The sequence below is a fragment of the Podarcis bocagei genome (genome assembly GCF_964188305.1).
Source record: "Podarcis bocagei genome assembly, chromosome: 8".
Classification (NCBI taxonomy): Eukaryota; Metazoa; Chordata; class Lepidosauria; order Squamata; family Lacertidae; genus Podarcis; species Podarcis bocagei.
In genome coordinates this window covers 56,287,208-56,303,771 of record NC_138133.1, presented here as the reverse complement: position 1 = coordinate 56,303,771, position 16,564 = coordinate 56,287,208, and the positions used below count along the sequence as shown (strand labels likewise).

At 41.8% G+C, this 16,564-nt stretch overlaps 1 protein-coding gene across 2 annotated transcripts in view; it reads right to left on the bottom strand.

Moving 5' to 3' along the window:
* NKAIN3 (sodium/potassium transporting ATPase interacting 3) overlaps nucleotides 1-16,564 on the bottom strand; it is a 206,270-nt gene that overhangs the window by 88,714 nt on the left and 100,992 nt on the right. For both annotated transcript variants that reach the window (XM_081205253.1, XM_081205254.1), the window contains exon 3: nucleotides 12,576-12,656. In XM_081205253.1, coding sequence (XP_081061379.1) covers nucleotides 12,576-12,656 — 81 coding nt within the window. The remainder of the gene's footprint in view (nucleotides 1-12,575; nucleotides 12,657-16,564) is intronic.

Below are 16,564 nucleotides of genomic sequence, written 5' to 3'. Positions count from 1 at the left end.
TCAACGTATGGTTCAGAGCCTCCCAAAGCAGTCTTCTGGCTTAAGATGCTTTCTGCATCTTCCCCTTTAGTCTACAGTTGACATGTGGGGTCAAAAGACATCAAGGATGCAATTCTAAGCATATTTCGACTGTGTTCCTTCCTTTCAAATTCTTTCCGCTTATGTAAAAATTTTTCCCTTCCTTGCCAGCTGCTCTCCTTGGGTGTGTGTGTGGGGTGTTGCTTTTTATTATTGCATTTTGTATTTTGTGTTTTTATGTTGTAAACCGCCCTGTGATCTTTGGGTGAAGGGCAGTATATAAATTTAATATTTATTTAAGTAGACTCCTACTCTGTGATTGTTGTTGTTAGAATTTATATACCGCCCTATACCCAGAGGTGTCAGGGCAGTTCACAGAAATAATAAAATCAAAATATAAAACCACAAAATACATAATCAAAATAAAAACAAACCCCCCTCCAACCCCCCCCCCAGATTTTAAAAGGGCATAGGATGTCAATCAAATCAACCAAAGGCCTGGTTAAAAAGGAACATTTTCCCCTGGTGCCTAAAGGTGTATAATGAAGGCGCCAGATGAACATCCCTGTGAGGAACATTCCACAGACGGGGAGCCACTACAGAAAAGACCTGTTCTCACGTTGCCACCCTCCAACCTCTCGAGGAGGAGGCACACAAAGAAGGACCTCAGAAGATGATCTCAGGGGCCGGGTAGGTTCATATGGAAAGAGGCACAATACCTTGAGGTATTGTGGTCCTGAGCTGTTTAAGGTTTTATAGGTCAAAACCAGCACTGTGACTTGAGCCTAGAAGCTAACTGGTAGCCAGTGCAGTCGGACCAGGATCGGTGTAATATGCTCAAACCGTCTTGCTCCGGTGAGCAACCTGGCTACTGAATTCTGCACTAGCTGAAGTTTCCAAACCATCTTCAGATGCAGCCCTACGTATAGCGCATTGCAGTAATCTAACCTTGAGGTTACCAGAGCACAGACAACAGTAGTTAGGCTGTCCCTGTCCAGATAGGGGCGTAGCTGGGCCACCAGCCGAAGATGATGGAAGGCACTCTGGGCCACTGAGGCCACCTGAGCCTCAAGCAACAGCAAAGGAAACAGGAGTACCCCCAAGCTACAAACCTGCTCCTTCAGAGGAAGTGTAACCCCATCCAGAGCAGGCAATCTCCTACCCATCCTGTCTAGGGAACCACCCACTAACAGTGCCTCAGTCTTATCTGGATTGAATTTCAGTTTCTTGGCTCTCATCCAGTCCATTACCTACAGATGTAAAGGAGAAATAGAGCTGAGTGTCATCAGCATACTGCTGACAACATACTCCAAACCTCCCGATAACCCCACCCAGCTGTTTCATGTAGATGTTAAACAACATAGGGGATAGGACTGAGCCCTGCAGAATGCCACATTGAAGGTTCCATGGGGCTGAAAAGCATTCCCCAAGCAACACCATCTGGGAATGACCATCCAAGTAGGACTGGAAACACTGCAAAGTGGTGCTACCCACCCCTAGTTCTGACACTTGCTCCAGAAGGATACCATGGTTAATGGTATCGAAAACCAATGGGAGGTCAAGGAGAATTTACAGGGAAGTTTACCTTGTCTCTCTCTTGACAGAGGTCATCATACAGGGCAACCAAAGCAGTTTCTGTGCCAAAACTGGGCCTAAAGCCCAATTGAAATGGATCCAGAAAATCAGTTTCTTTCAGAAGTGCCTGGATCTGGTCTACGATCATTTGCTCCAGAACCTTGCTCGCTCAGGAAAGGGAGATTAGCAACTGGCCGGTAGTTAGTTAGGTTTTCCGAATTCTTAAGGAGTGGTTTTACCACTGCCTCCTTCGAACAGGCAGGGACCACCCCCTCTCATAAAGAGGCACTGGCCACCTGCCTGGTCTAGTCAGCTGTTCCCTCCTTGCTGGTTTTCATCAGCCAAGAGGGGCAAGGGTCTAGAGCGCAAGTGGTTGCCCTAACTGATCTGAGCACCTTGTCCACATCCTTGAGCCTTACCAACTGAAACTCATCCAACACAACAGGACTAGACTGTGCTCTGGACACCCCAAGAGATTCATCTGCTATAACAGCAGAGTCAAGGTCTTGGTGGATGCAAGCAATTATATCCTCAAAATGCTTTACAAACAAGTCACAGCAAGGTACTGTTGGTTCTACCACCTCCTTTGGGCCTGCATGTAAAAGACCCCGTACAGCTTTGGCCAGCCCTTTCCAGGTAGCTTACAATTAGGGATGTTGGAGAATTCTGTTTGAAACAGGAGTGGCAGCAACATTGTCGTACACACAAGATGGAAAGATACAGCCCTACCTACTATGGAGGAATGCTTGATAAAATTATTGGACTTAGCTGAGATGGAAAAGTTAACCTGCTTAATCAGAGAAAAATCTTTTTGACATTTATTAGGGATTGGAAACTTCTTATGGACTTTTGGCGTGAAAGAGAAAATGAACTTGTAATATGTGGATCTAAAGATTGAAAAAATATTGGCTTATAGAAAATAGGATAGTTGGCTGTCAAGGAGTGAACAAGTTACTATATTTAGCTGACAGATGGAGAATCAGAAGTCTTTTCATCTTCCTTTTCTCCCTCGCTCCTTTTTCTTTTTTTACTTTTCTCCTCTTTCCTCAATTTTGAAAGTATTTCTTTTATTCAGGTGTATTATAAAAATATATTTTGTATTGGATATAAACTTTTGTATATCTTGTGGTTTCCAGCAACTAGTATTTAGAAAGGAACTGCTGCTGACTGAGGAAGTAGAGCATATCCATCAGGGACAGTAGTTATTAAATGATTACTTGAATAATTGCATAATTAATCACATTTGTTTCTGGCATAGTGGACAGTGAGATAAAAAAAAAGCTGTAATTTGATACACACCTAGTTCAACACATGGTGATAACAGAAAAACCTGAAAACAGGATGGAACCTTGCCATGTAGCAGGGAAAAGCCAGCTACCGTAATTCCTATTTGCAGTTGCAGCACTTTCTCCAAGTTTAGTAAAAATCAATGGTGTGGCAAAATTCACTGGGCAGAATCAGTGGCAACTTGTGAGCTTGTCGTTTTCATTCTAAACAGTGGCGTAGCGTGGGTTCTCAGCACCCGGGGCAAGGCAAGTAATTTGCGCCCCTAACCCGTGGATTTTAGCACTCGAGTCTCTTCCACGCCCCCCCAGATGCTGCGCCAGGTGCAGCAGGCCCCCCTGCACCCCCCACGCTACGCCACTGCTCCCACCACAAGTCTTCAGGACAGCCATCCGAAGGCTCTCCGCCCCACCGCCAGCCTTCGGAGGAGGTCCGAGGACAGTGGGGTTCCTGCTTCCTCGAGGAGGGCCGGCCAAACGCGCCCCCCCAAATGTTGCGCCTGGTGCAGCCGGCACCCCTGGCACCCCCCACGCTACGCCACTGATTCTAAAGAAAGAGCTATGTAGTCTATAGTTCCTTTGGGCAGATCACTGCAAATGTGTGTGCTGAAACTTGATCTGGGAGGAGTTCCGTGCATGTACTTGGCCACTTTCAATCTGACATGCTGGAGAACCTGGCATGCACTTGCTGTCCTTTACTACCACATGTTGAGCTGGTTATAAGAGGCCCTTTAGCCCTGCAGTTATCAGAACAAGTTGACGTATGGCTGCTTGGTAATACAATCTTTTTAAAAAGGAGGGTATTAACGTTTCATAAAATAGGATAGCAACTGCCTAGCCAATGAAATGAGCACTCAGCTGTTAGGAATGATTGTCACTTAAATATATCCTTTTTAAGGCACACGATAAGCATCTAATAGCATATCACTCCAAACGAGAGTAGTGGCAATTTCTCTGCTGTTACTTATATATGGCTTTCCCCCTTGCTTCTGACAGGAAGGAATATGCTATTACATTCCTGTACGTCAGATTATTATCATTTTTGTGAACATATAAAATATCATCAGTAACGTTTATTTCACACCATATGCTGAGTTTTACCATGGTTCTATTTTAACAATAAAACACAGAATAAAGATGTTAAAGAAGGCATTAAAACAGAGGTGGGAAAACTCAGACTTGAGGGTCAAATGAAGCCTCTCCCAGCCCTCTGGCCCTCCCCCTGCCCCCGGGATTCTCCCCAGGCCACACCCCTCCCTGGTTCTGGTCCACACTCTCATTCCTGGGAAATAAAATATTGCTCAAAGGGATTGTACAATAAAGGAATTTCCTTAGGGGATTTCCAGACAAAAAGAGAAATGGCAACAACAAACATTTGGGATCATCAAAGGGAGTGTTAAAGCAATGTTTATCCAATGAGGCATAGTAATAGAACTTCAGGCATTTTCACTCTGGATTTGGGTGCAAACAGCATGGTTGCAGAAGGAAGATGTTACAAGGGGACAAAAATACAAAGTGTGTGTATTTTTCAATCCTGAAAAAAAGTAATGTACAGCCTGTAAGACTTTTTAATTTTAAGACATACGGTATAAATGGCGGGGTGGGGTGGAGAAAACAGATGAGGGACAAGCAAATGATGGAGCAAAGCTATGACAGAGAAAGGGTAGTCATGCGCTCAACCTCTAAAAGTCACAGGCAGAAAAACTGGATCATTTTCAAAGACTAGATGTTAACCAGCAGGGGCAGACTTTGGCCTTTCAAATTTCAGAGGTGCCCTGTGCAAGGCCAAAATTTGGCACCCGCTTAGTTCTTGCCTTCTGCTTAGTTCACTACGTCATAGTTGTAATGCCCTGCAATGCCCTGTAGGTGTGGTGCCCAGTGTGGCAGAACAGTCATGCTGCCCTAAATCCACCTCTGTAACCAGGAGATTTCTACCTTAGAGTCTCCAGTGTCCATAAATCCCCACTGAAAGTCCACTTCCAATATGCCATCCAGTTAGGTGTCCCGAGGCAATTGAGGAGGCAAATTCTGCCTAGCCCTCAGACAACATTTCCCACTATCTGCCTATCTATATTTCATCCCTACATGGAACATACCCTCACCCATTTTTGTTGAATATAAATCCTGCAGAAATAAATTCCTATTGATTCCTTTTTTGAAAAAAAGATGCTACAGCTCAACAATGACCAAGTATCACACTAAGAGGAAAGCAAGTTACTACATGTACAGAAATGATGTCTTTTGCATTTTTCTGTTTATTTTGTTTTGTTTTCTCACCCTTTTCTTCAGGTTATTTTTTTATCGTTTCTGAACTTTAGTGAACATGTGACCCTGTGAACAAAAAGACTGAAAACTGAGGACCACCAACAGAAAAAGAAAAGAGCGATACCATAGCTCAAGCTTCTCTGAAGGTCACATGGAAACTCTGTCTCGCATTCCAGCAGTGGGGCAGGCTGTACTTTTTCAGGTTTTAGGAACATGCATTCTGCATGTGTTAGACAGCACTCTCAGCAGCTATTACTTTAAAACTTTTGGGACACTGAAAGCAACTTTTGGTATGAAAATAAGCGAACTATAAGAACAAGGATGAAATTTTGATTAATATTATGTCAGACTTAGATATTTAAATATTTGATAATAAAGTTTAAAATTGGAGACATAATATTTGAAAATTACAAAATAAGATTTGAAAGAAGGTGAAGCACTGCTGAATATAACTTTATAAATGGGAACGCAGGAAAGGGAGATGTGAGGAAGTCCGAAAGGAAGGTTATGGAAATTTGGTTTTTTGAAATTTAATTATGCTGTATTTTATTTGTTTTGTGTTAATTTTCTTTTTTTTGTTTGTTCTATGTTGGTGATGGTGTTTTATGTGTTTGGTGATGTATTGTTTAAAACCTTTAATAAATATTTTATAAAAAAAGAAAGAAAGCAACTTTTGGGCCTGAATCCTGGCTCCAAGACAGACATAGAGGCAAATGTGATTTATATGGCTCTCTAGCTTGCATAAAGCTGCTAAGTGTTAATTTATCCAAACCCAAAACTCATGAGCAGTTGCTTACCCAGTGCCAATAGCAGTTTAACACCACATCTTTCACGCAGTGAGAATTCTGAATCTCTAAAATGTGAATATATTTAGGCTTACATATCCAAGCATTAAAAGCACCACTTTGGCTTGAATTGCAGTCATCAAAAATCCTTGATTCAGAAGTCATAGTGAGGTAATAAAACATGACATTACATAAGATGGCCTGATAAATCAAGGATGCTGTACATACTGCAGTGGAGAAAGAAATACACTGAAAGGGCTTGCATTCTATATAGCATCAATGAAGTTAGTTGGACTTGACACAAGTTCAAAAAGGGTTCTAGGGACGCAGGAGCATTCAGCTGGCTATCTAAGTAAACTTTATAACAGCAGAGAAACAGACACATTTTACTGTATTGGTTTTTTAGATTTCAGAAAAATGCTCTTCTTATCAGGTGAGAATCTCATGATCCTGCCAAGAAGTATCTTTCATCCCCCAGAAGCTGGAGCTCACTTTGAATGAATGAATTCTGTGCATTCCAAGTGGACCTGATTTTGTCATAACCTCAAGTCACTGCTATGTGTATTTTGTGCTGTGTAATAAACAGTTCCTTCAAACAAACAGAAAACACATTGCCTGGTGACAGAATGTGGAGTGATCTATGTGAAGCAAGTCAACACCAAACCCAGAATTTAGTTCGGAAACTAGGGGGCCACTAGGGGGCGCATTGGGAGATGGCTGACAATAACATCTCTCCGACATACATGAGGTAATTTGGAGGCTATGATGGGGGTAATTAGCCTCCTTAACCCCCCCCCCGGATTGTGGGGGGGGGGGACGGCCCTTGCCTGCTGTGCCCTATACCACCCCCAAATTTGTGGGGATGGGGGCACTAGGCACAAAGCCCTCCTGTGGGATTCCGGCACTCCTCGAAGCCGTTTCTGATCCGCGCCGCTAGCTGCAAGAATCTTCAAAAGAAACAATTTGGATGAGATAAATTGCACATACTTCAAGGAAAGAGGGGGAGTAAAGACTGCTGACAGAAGAAATCTCTGATAAAACAAGACAAGAATAAAATATGAGAAGATACGTCAAGATAACGGTAACGGCAAATGACTGAGGGGGGGGAAACCCCTCATTTATTTTTCTATGTGATTAAACAGGAATCCCCTCCCCTAATGAGTCAGAAATGTCGTTTTAAGGACTTAAGCTGTGGATTTAAGGCTGTGTGGAGATAAACTTTCGAACCAAAGCAATGTTCCAAGACGAAGCTGGAAAGTTAAGAGTTTTGGAATGACGCAGTTAAAAATGCCGTCACCATTTTGGAAGGCATTGTCCCTTGAGTCTGGGAGGAGAAAGAGAGAAACAGAGTTGTTTACATATCGTGGATTAACTCCTCAGTGGGACTTAAGAGTGACAACTGCCTAATTTATGATGGAAAGGGCGATGTTATCTACGAAGGAGATGTTATATGGAAACCATCTGGACTTATATGGGAAGAACGGGAAATTCACACAGGATTATTACATTTGCTTATCGGCTTAAGGAGACTAACAGAAGAGATCGTAAAGGTAAAAGAGAAATTATATGAACGAGATATGATGTGGAAACACCAAGATAAGATTGGATAGAACTATGAATTTTGTTTGGACTGATTGGGACTGATTTGGACATTAATGCAGTAATAAGAAGATGATTTGAATCCTCCTTTGGATCTTGAAGTGTGGGTTCCCCCAACAAAATTAAAAAATTTGGCTTTGTAATTTGGAATTTATGTGATGTGGTTTAATTTGATGTGATTGGCCAGTTAATAATTTTTTTTTAAAGAAACAAAACAGAATTTAGTTTGAAAACTAATCTAGCTACAGAAATCATAGTAAAGCTTGTTGTATATGATGCCATTTAAAGAATCATTATTGAGACTAGGGTCTTTACATATAAAGTAACTAGAAAGGTGCTGCATGAGTTTAAGTGGAGTTGATTTTTGATAACCTAAAAATAATCCTGAGCATTATTTCTAGAAAGACAGGTTGAGATAAAAGCAGTATATATTGCTGTGGTGCCAGCTGTCTGAAACACTTACTATCAAACTTCTGGCATATCCTTAGAACAGTGTTGATATTTAAGAAATATGTTATTGTACTTAGGAGATGTAAAATGTCAGTGCTGTAGCATATACCGCCACATCACATGAATGCCAAAAGAGACCACATGCAATTTCCTTTGAAAATGCAAATCTGCATACACACATACTTCAACTTCTGCGCTTGGCTTTTAACAAGCAAAAAAATAAAACTGAAGCTCAGCTTAAAAAAAATAAAAAATCCACTAAACTTTATATGCTCTCTCCAACTCCAGATCTCTCTTAACAGCTTTTCAGAATGACAGTTTAAATCAAGAAAATGTCACACATTGTATAGTAACAGCCCTAATCTTTCCTGTAAATTGCTGCTTGTGGTTTTCAAAAACATAGGAAATTGCTGGCAATTGACAATGTGTCGCACTGCAAGGATAACTTGACTTTTGCACATTTAAACAAAACAGTCTTAAATTATTCATGCATATCATTCAACACTTAGGCAATTCTCAGAATCATTGATTTCAGAAACCTTGAGCCTTCCTTTTATACTAGACTCTCTTCTCCTTCTGCACTCAATAAATAAAAGAAATTCAAAACATTTCAGGGCTCACTCATCATATTTATGTGGTCAATTTTACAACAACCCTAACAATTATAAGAGAGCACAATAAGGGAGGTTTTATTTGAGTGCCAACCTCAAATGGGAAAAGAGTCTCAAGAAGCAAGCATTTTACAAGTGGGTTTCTACCTGAATTTTAAAGAATACAAAAACCAAAGGCATCTATTGTAGTATCCAACAAAGGCCATTCATCTCATTTTAAATAGAGTTTGAATAGGAGCTGCAGATAATTGTATCACACATACTTTCTTTATCTTAACTGTAAGATATATCTGCAAAATGTGCACTCTCCTTCCTTGGAGGTTTTTGAGCAGAGGTTGAATCTGACAGGTATGCTTTAGCTGAGATCCCTGCACTGCAGGGGGTTATACTAGATGACCCTTGGGGTCTCTTCCAAATCTACAATTCTATGATTATATAGTACAAAAGTATTTAGGATTGGCTGAAATATGTTTCGGACAGCACTAGACAGCAAGGAAGTAAGGCAGAACTGCATTCAAAAGCAACATCCCTGCTTTGAGTTCTCCCTCTGCTGGCATGGGTACCCACAGAGATTTTTCCCAGGAGGTGGGGTGGTAAAAACTGTGAAAGGGTAACTAGCACAAGAGAACAGGTCTATCCTTTCTGGTCAACCTGGTAAAAGACTGGTGATGGGGCATGAACATACCTGGCCTCTGGGAAACTTTCATCCCAGGTCTACCTCTCAGTTGATTCTCAATAGGTAGAACTGCTAAGAGAGACAGATTTAGGGTAGTGTGACTGGTTCCACCATACTGCGTGTCAAGCCTAGGGAGCACTGCAAGGTGCCACAACTATGATGTAAGTGAATTGAGCAGAATGGAAGGTGACAGGTGGGGTGGCACCAGTGGTGGAGTGGGGGGGGGTACAAGGGTGCAAAATTGTTTGGGGCACAAAACGTCAACACTTGGTGCTGCCTCGATACAGCTGTACACTTCCGTTGCTGGGTTTCATTGAAAATGGTTTCTCCATGAGAGCCAGGAAATGACCTCTCCAGACAATGGAATGACTCCTCTTTTCTTATCTCTGTGGCTGCAATCTCCTGGGTCACACAGACGCTGTTAGGCAGTTGAATGTGCATGCATATTTCCCTTCCACCATCCCTCACCTCCACACAGCCCTGGGCACTGGCAACCCATGTTAAATTTTGGCCTTCTGAAGACCGAAGTCCACCCCTGCTGCTATCCATTTACAGATAGATCCTGAATCCAGGTAATGTTTTTCTATCCACCATCAAAACCCTCAGTTCTTTCCCTTGCAGTTGCAGAATGGGATACTGTGGTATAATAAAAGAAAGTGAATTTCCTACCTAAAACAATATTGCTGTTTTATGATCCTGTTTTTATGCAATTCTATGAAACCACTGTAAATGTCACCTGTGAAAATACAAAACTATTTTTGGCACCATCTGGAAAGGCTTTCTAATTAAGGCCTCAGGAATGCAGTTGTATGAGTGAAGCATACCTACAAAAAGTTATTCTGAAGCTTGCAGGGAGTGGAGAAAGACTTTGAGGGACTCTTGTTCCATACAATAGGGAACCAGTTGAGCCATGGGCTGGATGCTCCTCATGTGGCATGGGCTGGATGCTCCTCATGTGGCCTCGCCATCTCGCTCACAGCAGCCCCTCCTGAGTTAGCCTCTCCACTAGTTAGATATTTTCTAATGCCTAACTGCAGCGTGAGGTTGTTTTTTGGAGGGTGGGGGTCACTGCTGGGACAGGAAGGGTTAAGCATCCACATCCTGTGTGCAGTGACTGTATGTGGGGAGGGGAGATATGCTGGGGGTGGGGGTGCAATGTGTGTTGGTTTGCATGTGGTGTAGCACACCCATTCTTGCTTTGACCTCACTCACCACTAGCCCAGCAGCATCATAGTCTGCAACACTGAAACAGATGCAAGCCAGCATCTCTGATAGTGAGCCTGGTTGAGAATGGAGGCAATGATTGAGATTGGAGGAAATGATGTGACTTTCGGCTTCTGAAACTCAACCATCTCTTTCCATCACCGCTCTTGGTCCTGGCATTGTCTGGTTATACAGCATATACTTCTAGCTCAGCCACTGGTTTAGCCTCACCAGTCTGCTTTGTTTGAAATAATAGTAAAAACATAACCTCACCTCTTCCAATACTCATCAACTATCAGTGAATAGCAGAGCATTACAAAGCTTTGTTTTAAAAAAAACTAGCATGCTGGTCTGTTCTTGTTCCACTGAGGAGCCTACAGGGCAAGGCAGCAAGGGAGGTTGGCTACTGCAGCACTATGGACAGTTCCTAGTGAGCAACTTTCTCTGACTAGAACAGACTTGTAGAGGCCTTTTGAGACATGCACATATTAACACCTTTCCCACTTTGAAGTTTTCATACCTTATTGCCAAACTACTGATCGAACTCTGACAACTTCTGAAAACAGAACTCTGGTTGTGCATGCACGGAACAAGCATAAAATCTCCCCTCAACACTGGATCTTGCCTAAAAAGTTTATATTTTCAATACAAACCAAAAATCATTCAAAAGTGTCTGAAACGGAAAAGAGTGAATATAATAAACAACATCAGAAAGAAAGGCTAACTCAGATATCTTAGAGACTTTTCCTCCAAAATAAAATTTATAACCAAAACTGTGGTGTAATAAAAGAAAATGAAGTTTCACTTTGAAAGTCTACCTTGAAAAAAACAGACTTAAAAAAGACAACGCTGTAGAAAAAATGATCAGACTAACAATAAACCTTCAGGACCAGAAATACAAATACACCAAAACAACATCAGGATGTTATTTAGGTATGATGATTAAAATAGTCAGAAAACCCAGAATGAACCTTATTACCATGAAATACTATAGGGCTTGTGGGGTCTATGATGTAGCAGAAAGATTAGGAGAAACCACATGAGCAGAAGAAAGAAACAGAGGACCCACCAGGTCAGCTGACATTGTGTGTGTAAGAAACTTGCATAGATATTTTAATGCTTTAGACACCGCTTACAACAAGTTCTTCTCTGTTACTATGCCATGCACTTGCTGATTTCATTAAATATATGCACATTTACTTTTTTATTATAATTCTTCTGTGCCAACTCACCCTGCCCACCCACTCCCATGCTACTGAATAGGTGACAGAATAATTATTGGGATTCATATTAATATTTACTTTTGAGTTTGTTTATTATTAACTTAAAAATACTACTGTATTTCCTTTATTGGGCATTCTCAGAGGCCTATTCAAACTACTGAGCTGATGGGAGATGGTTTGGATTTTGTAAAAAAGCTTTGGGGGTGGGGTCCCTGTACCCCAAGCAGTCACATATTCTGAAAGTAAAAGATCCTGCTGTTAACTCTCCAGGGAACCAAAATAACATGTAGGCTCTCATCTGTGATTTTTATTTAATATTGTGAAATAGAAATAGAATTATAGTCATGAAACAGCATTAGGCTGTTTTTGCATAATGGTGCTCCAAACAGCTGTTGGTACTTGTTTTCATGCTGTTATGTGTTAAAATGCCACACTATTTAAAATGTTACTTATATATTTAAAACATTTTTAGCCCACTCTTATTTGCAAAATGCAATTCCAGAGCAACCAATAACCAGTGCTATTTTTCTAGGGGGAAAAAAAGGTGCCGGAACTCACAATGAACACCTCTCTCATAATGCAATGTCACCCACCAGAAAGGTGCCAGAACTGAATTCCATTGCGTTCCAGCTGAAAAGAAAGCCCTGATAGTAACTAATATGTTTCCCATGTCCAGCTGCACTCAGTGATCACCCTCTACAAGAAAAAATAGGTGAGGCAGCCCAAACATTTACTATAACAGACAGACTGGCAAATGATCAGCAAAGCAACCCAATGATGTCTGATGGTTTTGTTTTGTTTTCAAAAAATAATATTCCTTCTGTAATGTTATTATCAAAACACCATTGTCCTATCCTCCCCAAAACCAGGATTTACATGGAACCTACCTTAGAAAGCCCACCTACTTCCAAATAGAAGCAGATAATGAAAACATTCCATGTGACCCAGATAGCAGTCCATACCGAGTACTAGGGTGGAGAAAAAGAGAAAAAGAGAAGATGAAAACACTGTACACAAGGTGTAGATCAATAATATAAAAAGATCAATAGGTACAGCACTTCTGGTAACCATGAGCAGGAGATTTCTCTTGGCAGAAAGCCCCTAGAACTGTAGCCAGGAGCAGGAGATTTCTCTTGGCAGAAAGCCCCTAGAACTGTAGCCAATTGCAAATCCAATATTCTTTCCTTCTGTAACGAAACACAAGGAAAAGCTAGATTTATTATTTATGGTGCTAGATTAACCTATTGACACCAGTAAATTCCAAAACGTTGAATGATTTACAGTTTTTGTACTCTACCTTTTCATCTTCACAATGTATCTATACTTAGAAATGCACTGAAATAATCGCAAACAGTCAAACCTCAGATCCCGAATGCCTCTGTTTTAGAATGTTTCGGCTCCCAAAAGCTGAAAACCCGGAAGTAGATGTTCTGGTTTTCGAACGTTTTTCAGAAGCCGAACATCCGACGTGGCTTCTGCTTGAGTGCAGGAAGCTCCTGCAACCAATCAGAAGCCACACCTCAGTTGTCAAACATTTCGGAAGCTGAACGGGCTTCTGGAAAGGATTACGTTCGACAACCGAGGTTTGACTGTATAGCCTTATTCTGCTAAATGGCCTGAAAAGTTGGGAATTAGATGCTGGGATAAATTTTGCTAAAGAATTGCCAGCATTAGATTACACTAACTTCAAATCACATGGAGAACATATGTGCAGATATAAAAGTGCAAATAAAAAAGGGGAGGAGCCTGTATTTTGGTAGGTTGTATCTTTTATATCCTACCATATCATGAGTGTTTATTATGGTAAGGCGCACACACATGCATCCATACATATATGCCTGAAGGCTGGGGGGAGGAAGTTAAAGGTGGAAAAAAATGCTTGGTAGAAGTGAGGGATGCTACACTTTGAAGCACAAAAACTATCATTGGAAAACGCAGGCTGCACTTAGATATCGAAATGTGCTTTTGATCTTATTTTGTGCTGGTTTGCAAAATTCAAAGTTAATTTGCAGGACAGAAAGCATTGTCAATGGAAAATCTTTGTTGTTTAATAGGAATGGTTTGGAGCAAACAATCCAAATGTACTAGTTCAGAAGCAGTGAAGCAAGGTTGAAAAAACACCCAAATGCATAATGTAATGAAATGATAGTTTCATGGTGCTCACTGATCACATCCTCTGCACATTCAAATGAAGCTGTGAACCAAATCAACATACAGTTGGGAACTTTACCCCCCCCAAAAAAAGCATAGCGACTCTGTGTGCATTTAGGAATCTGTTCACAAGCCAGTTGAAAGCACAATGGCTTGAGCTTGCAGCCAAGAGGTGCAATCCCACTCCACCCTCCACATGTGATGATAGTCATTTAAAAAGCAGCAGGTGGATTTAGCCTTGTTAAAAGGTAAAGGGACCCCTGACCATTAGGTCCAGTCGTGGATGACTCTGGGTTGAGGCGCTCATCTCGCTTTATTGGCCAAGGGAGCTGGCGTACAGCTTCTGGGTCATGTGGCCAGCTTGACTAATTTGCTTCTGGCGAACCAGAGCAACGCACGGAAACACCATTTACCTTCCCGCTGGAGCGGTACCTATTTATCTACTTGCACTTCATGCTTTCAAGCTGCTAGATTGGCAGGAGCAGGGAATGAGCAACGGGAGCTCACCCCATTATGGGGATTAGAACTACCGACCTTCTGATCGGCAAGCCCTAGGCTCTTGGTTTAACCCTCAGCCCCACCTGTGTCCCAATAGCCTTGTTAGACCAATCAAAATCCAGCTCTACACATAATTTCACCTGTTGCTGTAGCGAAGTCACGTCTGAGATAGGGCAATGAAACAATGTAAGCACCCTGAAGTTCAATAAATATCTGATAGGAAATCAAGAACTCATATAGTGGGACTATGCCAATTGTAGACTATGCAGGGAGCATCAGAGCATGTGGAATTCTGTGGAGTGGCTGATAAGAAATATATCCAGTCACACTGTCTTTGTAGCTGTTCACTCAATCATTGCCTTCAGCAAAGCACCAAGAATGCCAGCTCCAGGCTCTTGCACCTTCGAAATGCCTTTTGCAATAATCCCTGACCCAGGCTTGTGATTGACCAAGGAAATTACAGGACAAGACAATAAGACAGAAAATTCCTCAAAACCACTTTTTCCACAGAAAAGCTCTGCCTTATCAAACATATTTTTGAAGTCAGTGTGGAATTGCCTTTCTTGTTGCTCTCCGCTGTCCAAGCTGGCTTAGATCCAAGTAATCTGGTTTCACTCCTTGTACGTATTGCATTTATTACTCCCAAAAGATTTGGTTTCTTTCCCGCCCTAATCTAACTCTTTCTCTGTAGGCATTTATATTACATACATTTCGACTTTGCAAGAGCACACTAGGTAGCATAAAATTATCTATGCAACTATTAAATCCCTCTGTGCTCCCCTGGAGGGAAAACATGTCCTATTTTCATTTCTTGGAGAAACGTGTAAATTGATTTTATTTCATTCCCCCACCCCCCGGACTATATTTGGCCAATTTTAGCTATGTGAAGCATCACTTCACAGATGTAAAACACCAGTGGTACTAAGAGAAAACTGAGCAAATACACTCTTATCATCCTTAATCAGTAACAGCTTGGGAATCTCCCATGCTATGAGAAAATGTGGAAGGAATATAAAAAAATGTGAACAGAAAAGCACTTTCTTGAAACAGCTGAAGCTTTGCCATATATCAAACAAAGAAATTCCGGGGGGGGGGTAGTTTTGCAAAAGTGTGCTTGTAGGGATAATTACAGGTGAAACTCGGAAAATTAGAATATCGTGGAAAAGTTCATTTATTTCAGTAATTCAACTTAAAAGGTGAAACTAATATATGAGATAGACTCACGACATGCAAAGCGAGATATGTCAAGCCTTTATTTGCTATAATTGTGATGATCATGGCGTACAGCTGATGAAAACCCCAAATTAACAATTTCAGAAAATTAGAATACTAAATGAAATCAGCAAAACAAGGATTGCAAATAGAGCAATATTGGACCTCTGAGAAGTAGAAGCATGCATATGTACTCGGTTTGGGCCCCTTTTGCATCAATTACTGCCTCAATGCGGTGTGGCATGGATGCTATCAGCCTGTGGGACTGCTGAGGTGTTATGGAAGACCAGGAAGCTTCAATAGCAGCCTTCAGCTCTTCTGCATTGCTCGGTCTCATGTCTCTCACCTTTCTCTTGGCAATGCCCCATAGATTCTCTATGGGGTTCAGGTCAGGCAAGTTTGCTGGCCATATCAAGCACAGTAATCCCATAGGATTTTGGTACTTTTGGCGGTGTGGGCAGGTGCCAAAGTCCTGCTGGAAAATGAAGTCAGCATCCCTCATAAAGCTGCGGAAGGAAGCATGAAGTGCTCCAAAATCTCCTGGTAGACGGCTGCATTGACCCTGGACTTAATGAAGCACAGTGAACCAACACCAGCTGATGACATGGCTCCCCAAATCTCTTTTCTGATGAGAGCAGCTTTTGCATCTCATTTGGAAACCAAGGCCCCAGAGTCTGGAGGAAGAATGGGGAAGCACACAATGCCAGATGCTTGAAGTCCAGTGTGAAGTTTCCACAGTCTGTTGATTTGGGGAGCCATGTCATCAGCTGGTGTTGGTTCACTGTCTTTAAAGAACACACATATGGCTCCCAAAATACCGTATACACTCGAATATAAGCTGACGTTTTCAGCATATTTTTTATGCTAAAAAGCCTGCCTCGGCGTATACTCGAGTGAGGCGGGTGGCTGCGGAGGGACAAGTGGTGAGAAAGGAGCCCTTTATCATTGCTCGTCCCTTCACTGCTGCGCTGCGCTGTGCCTCTCCCAACCGGGTTCCTATGCCTGCTCTTGTGAG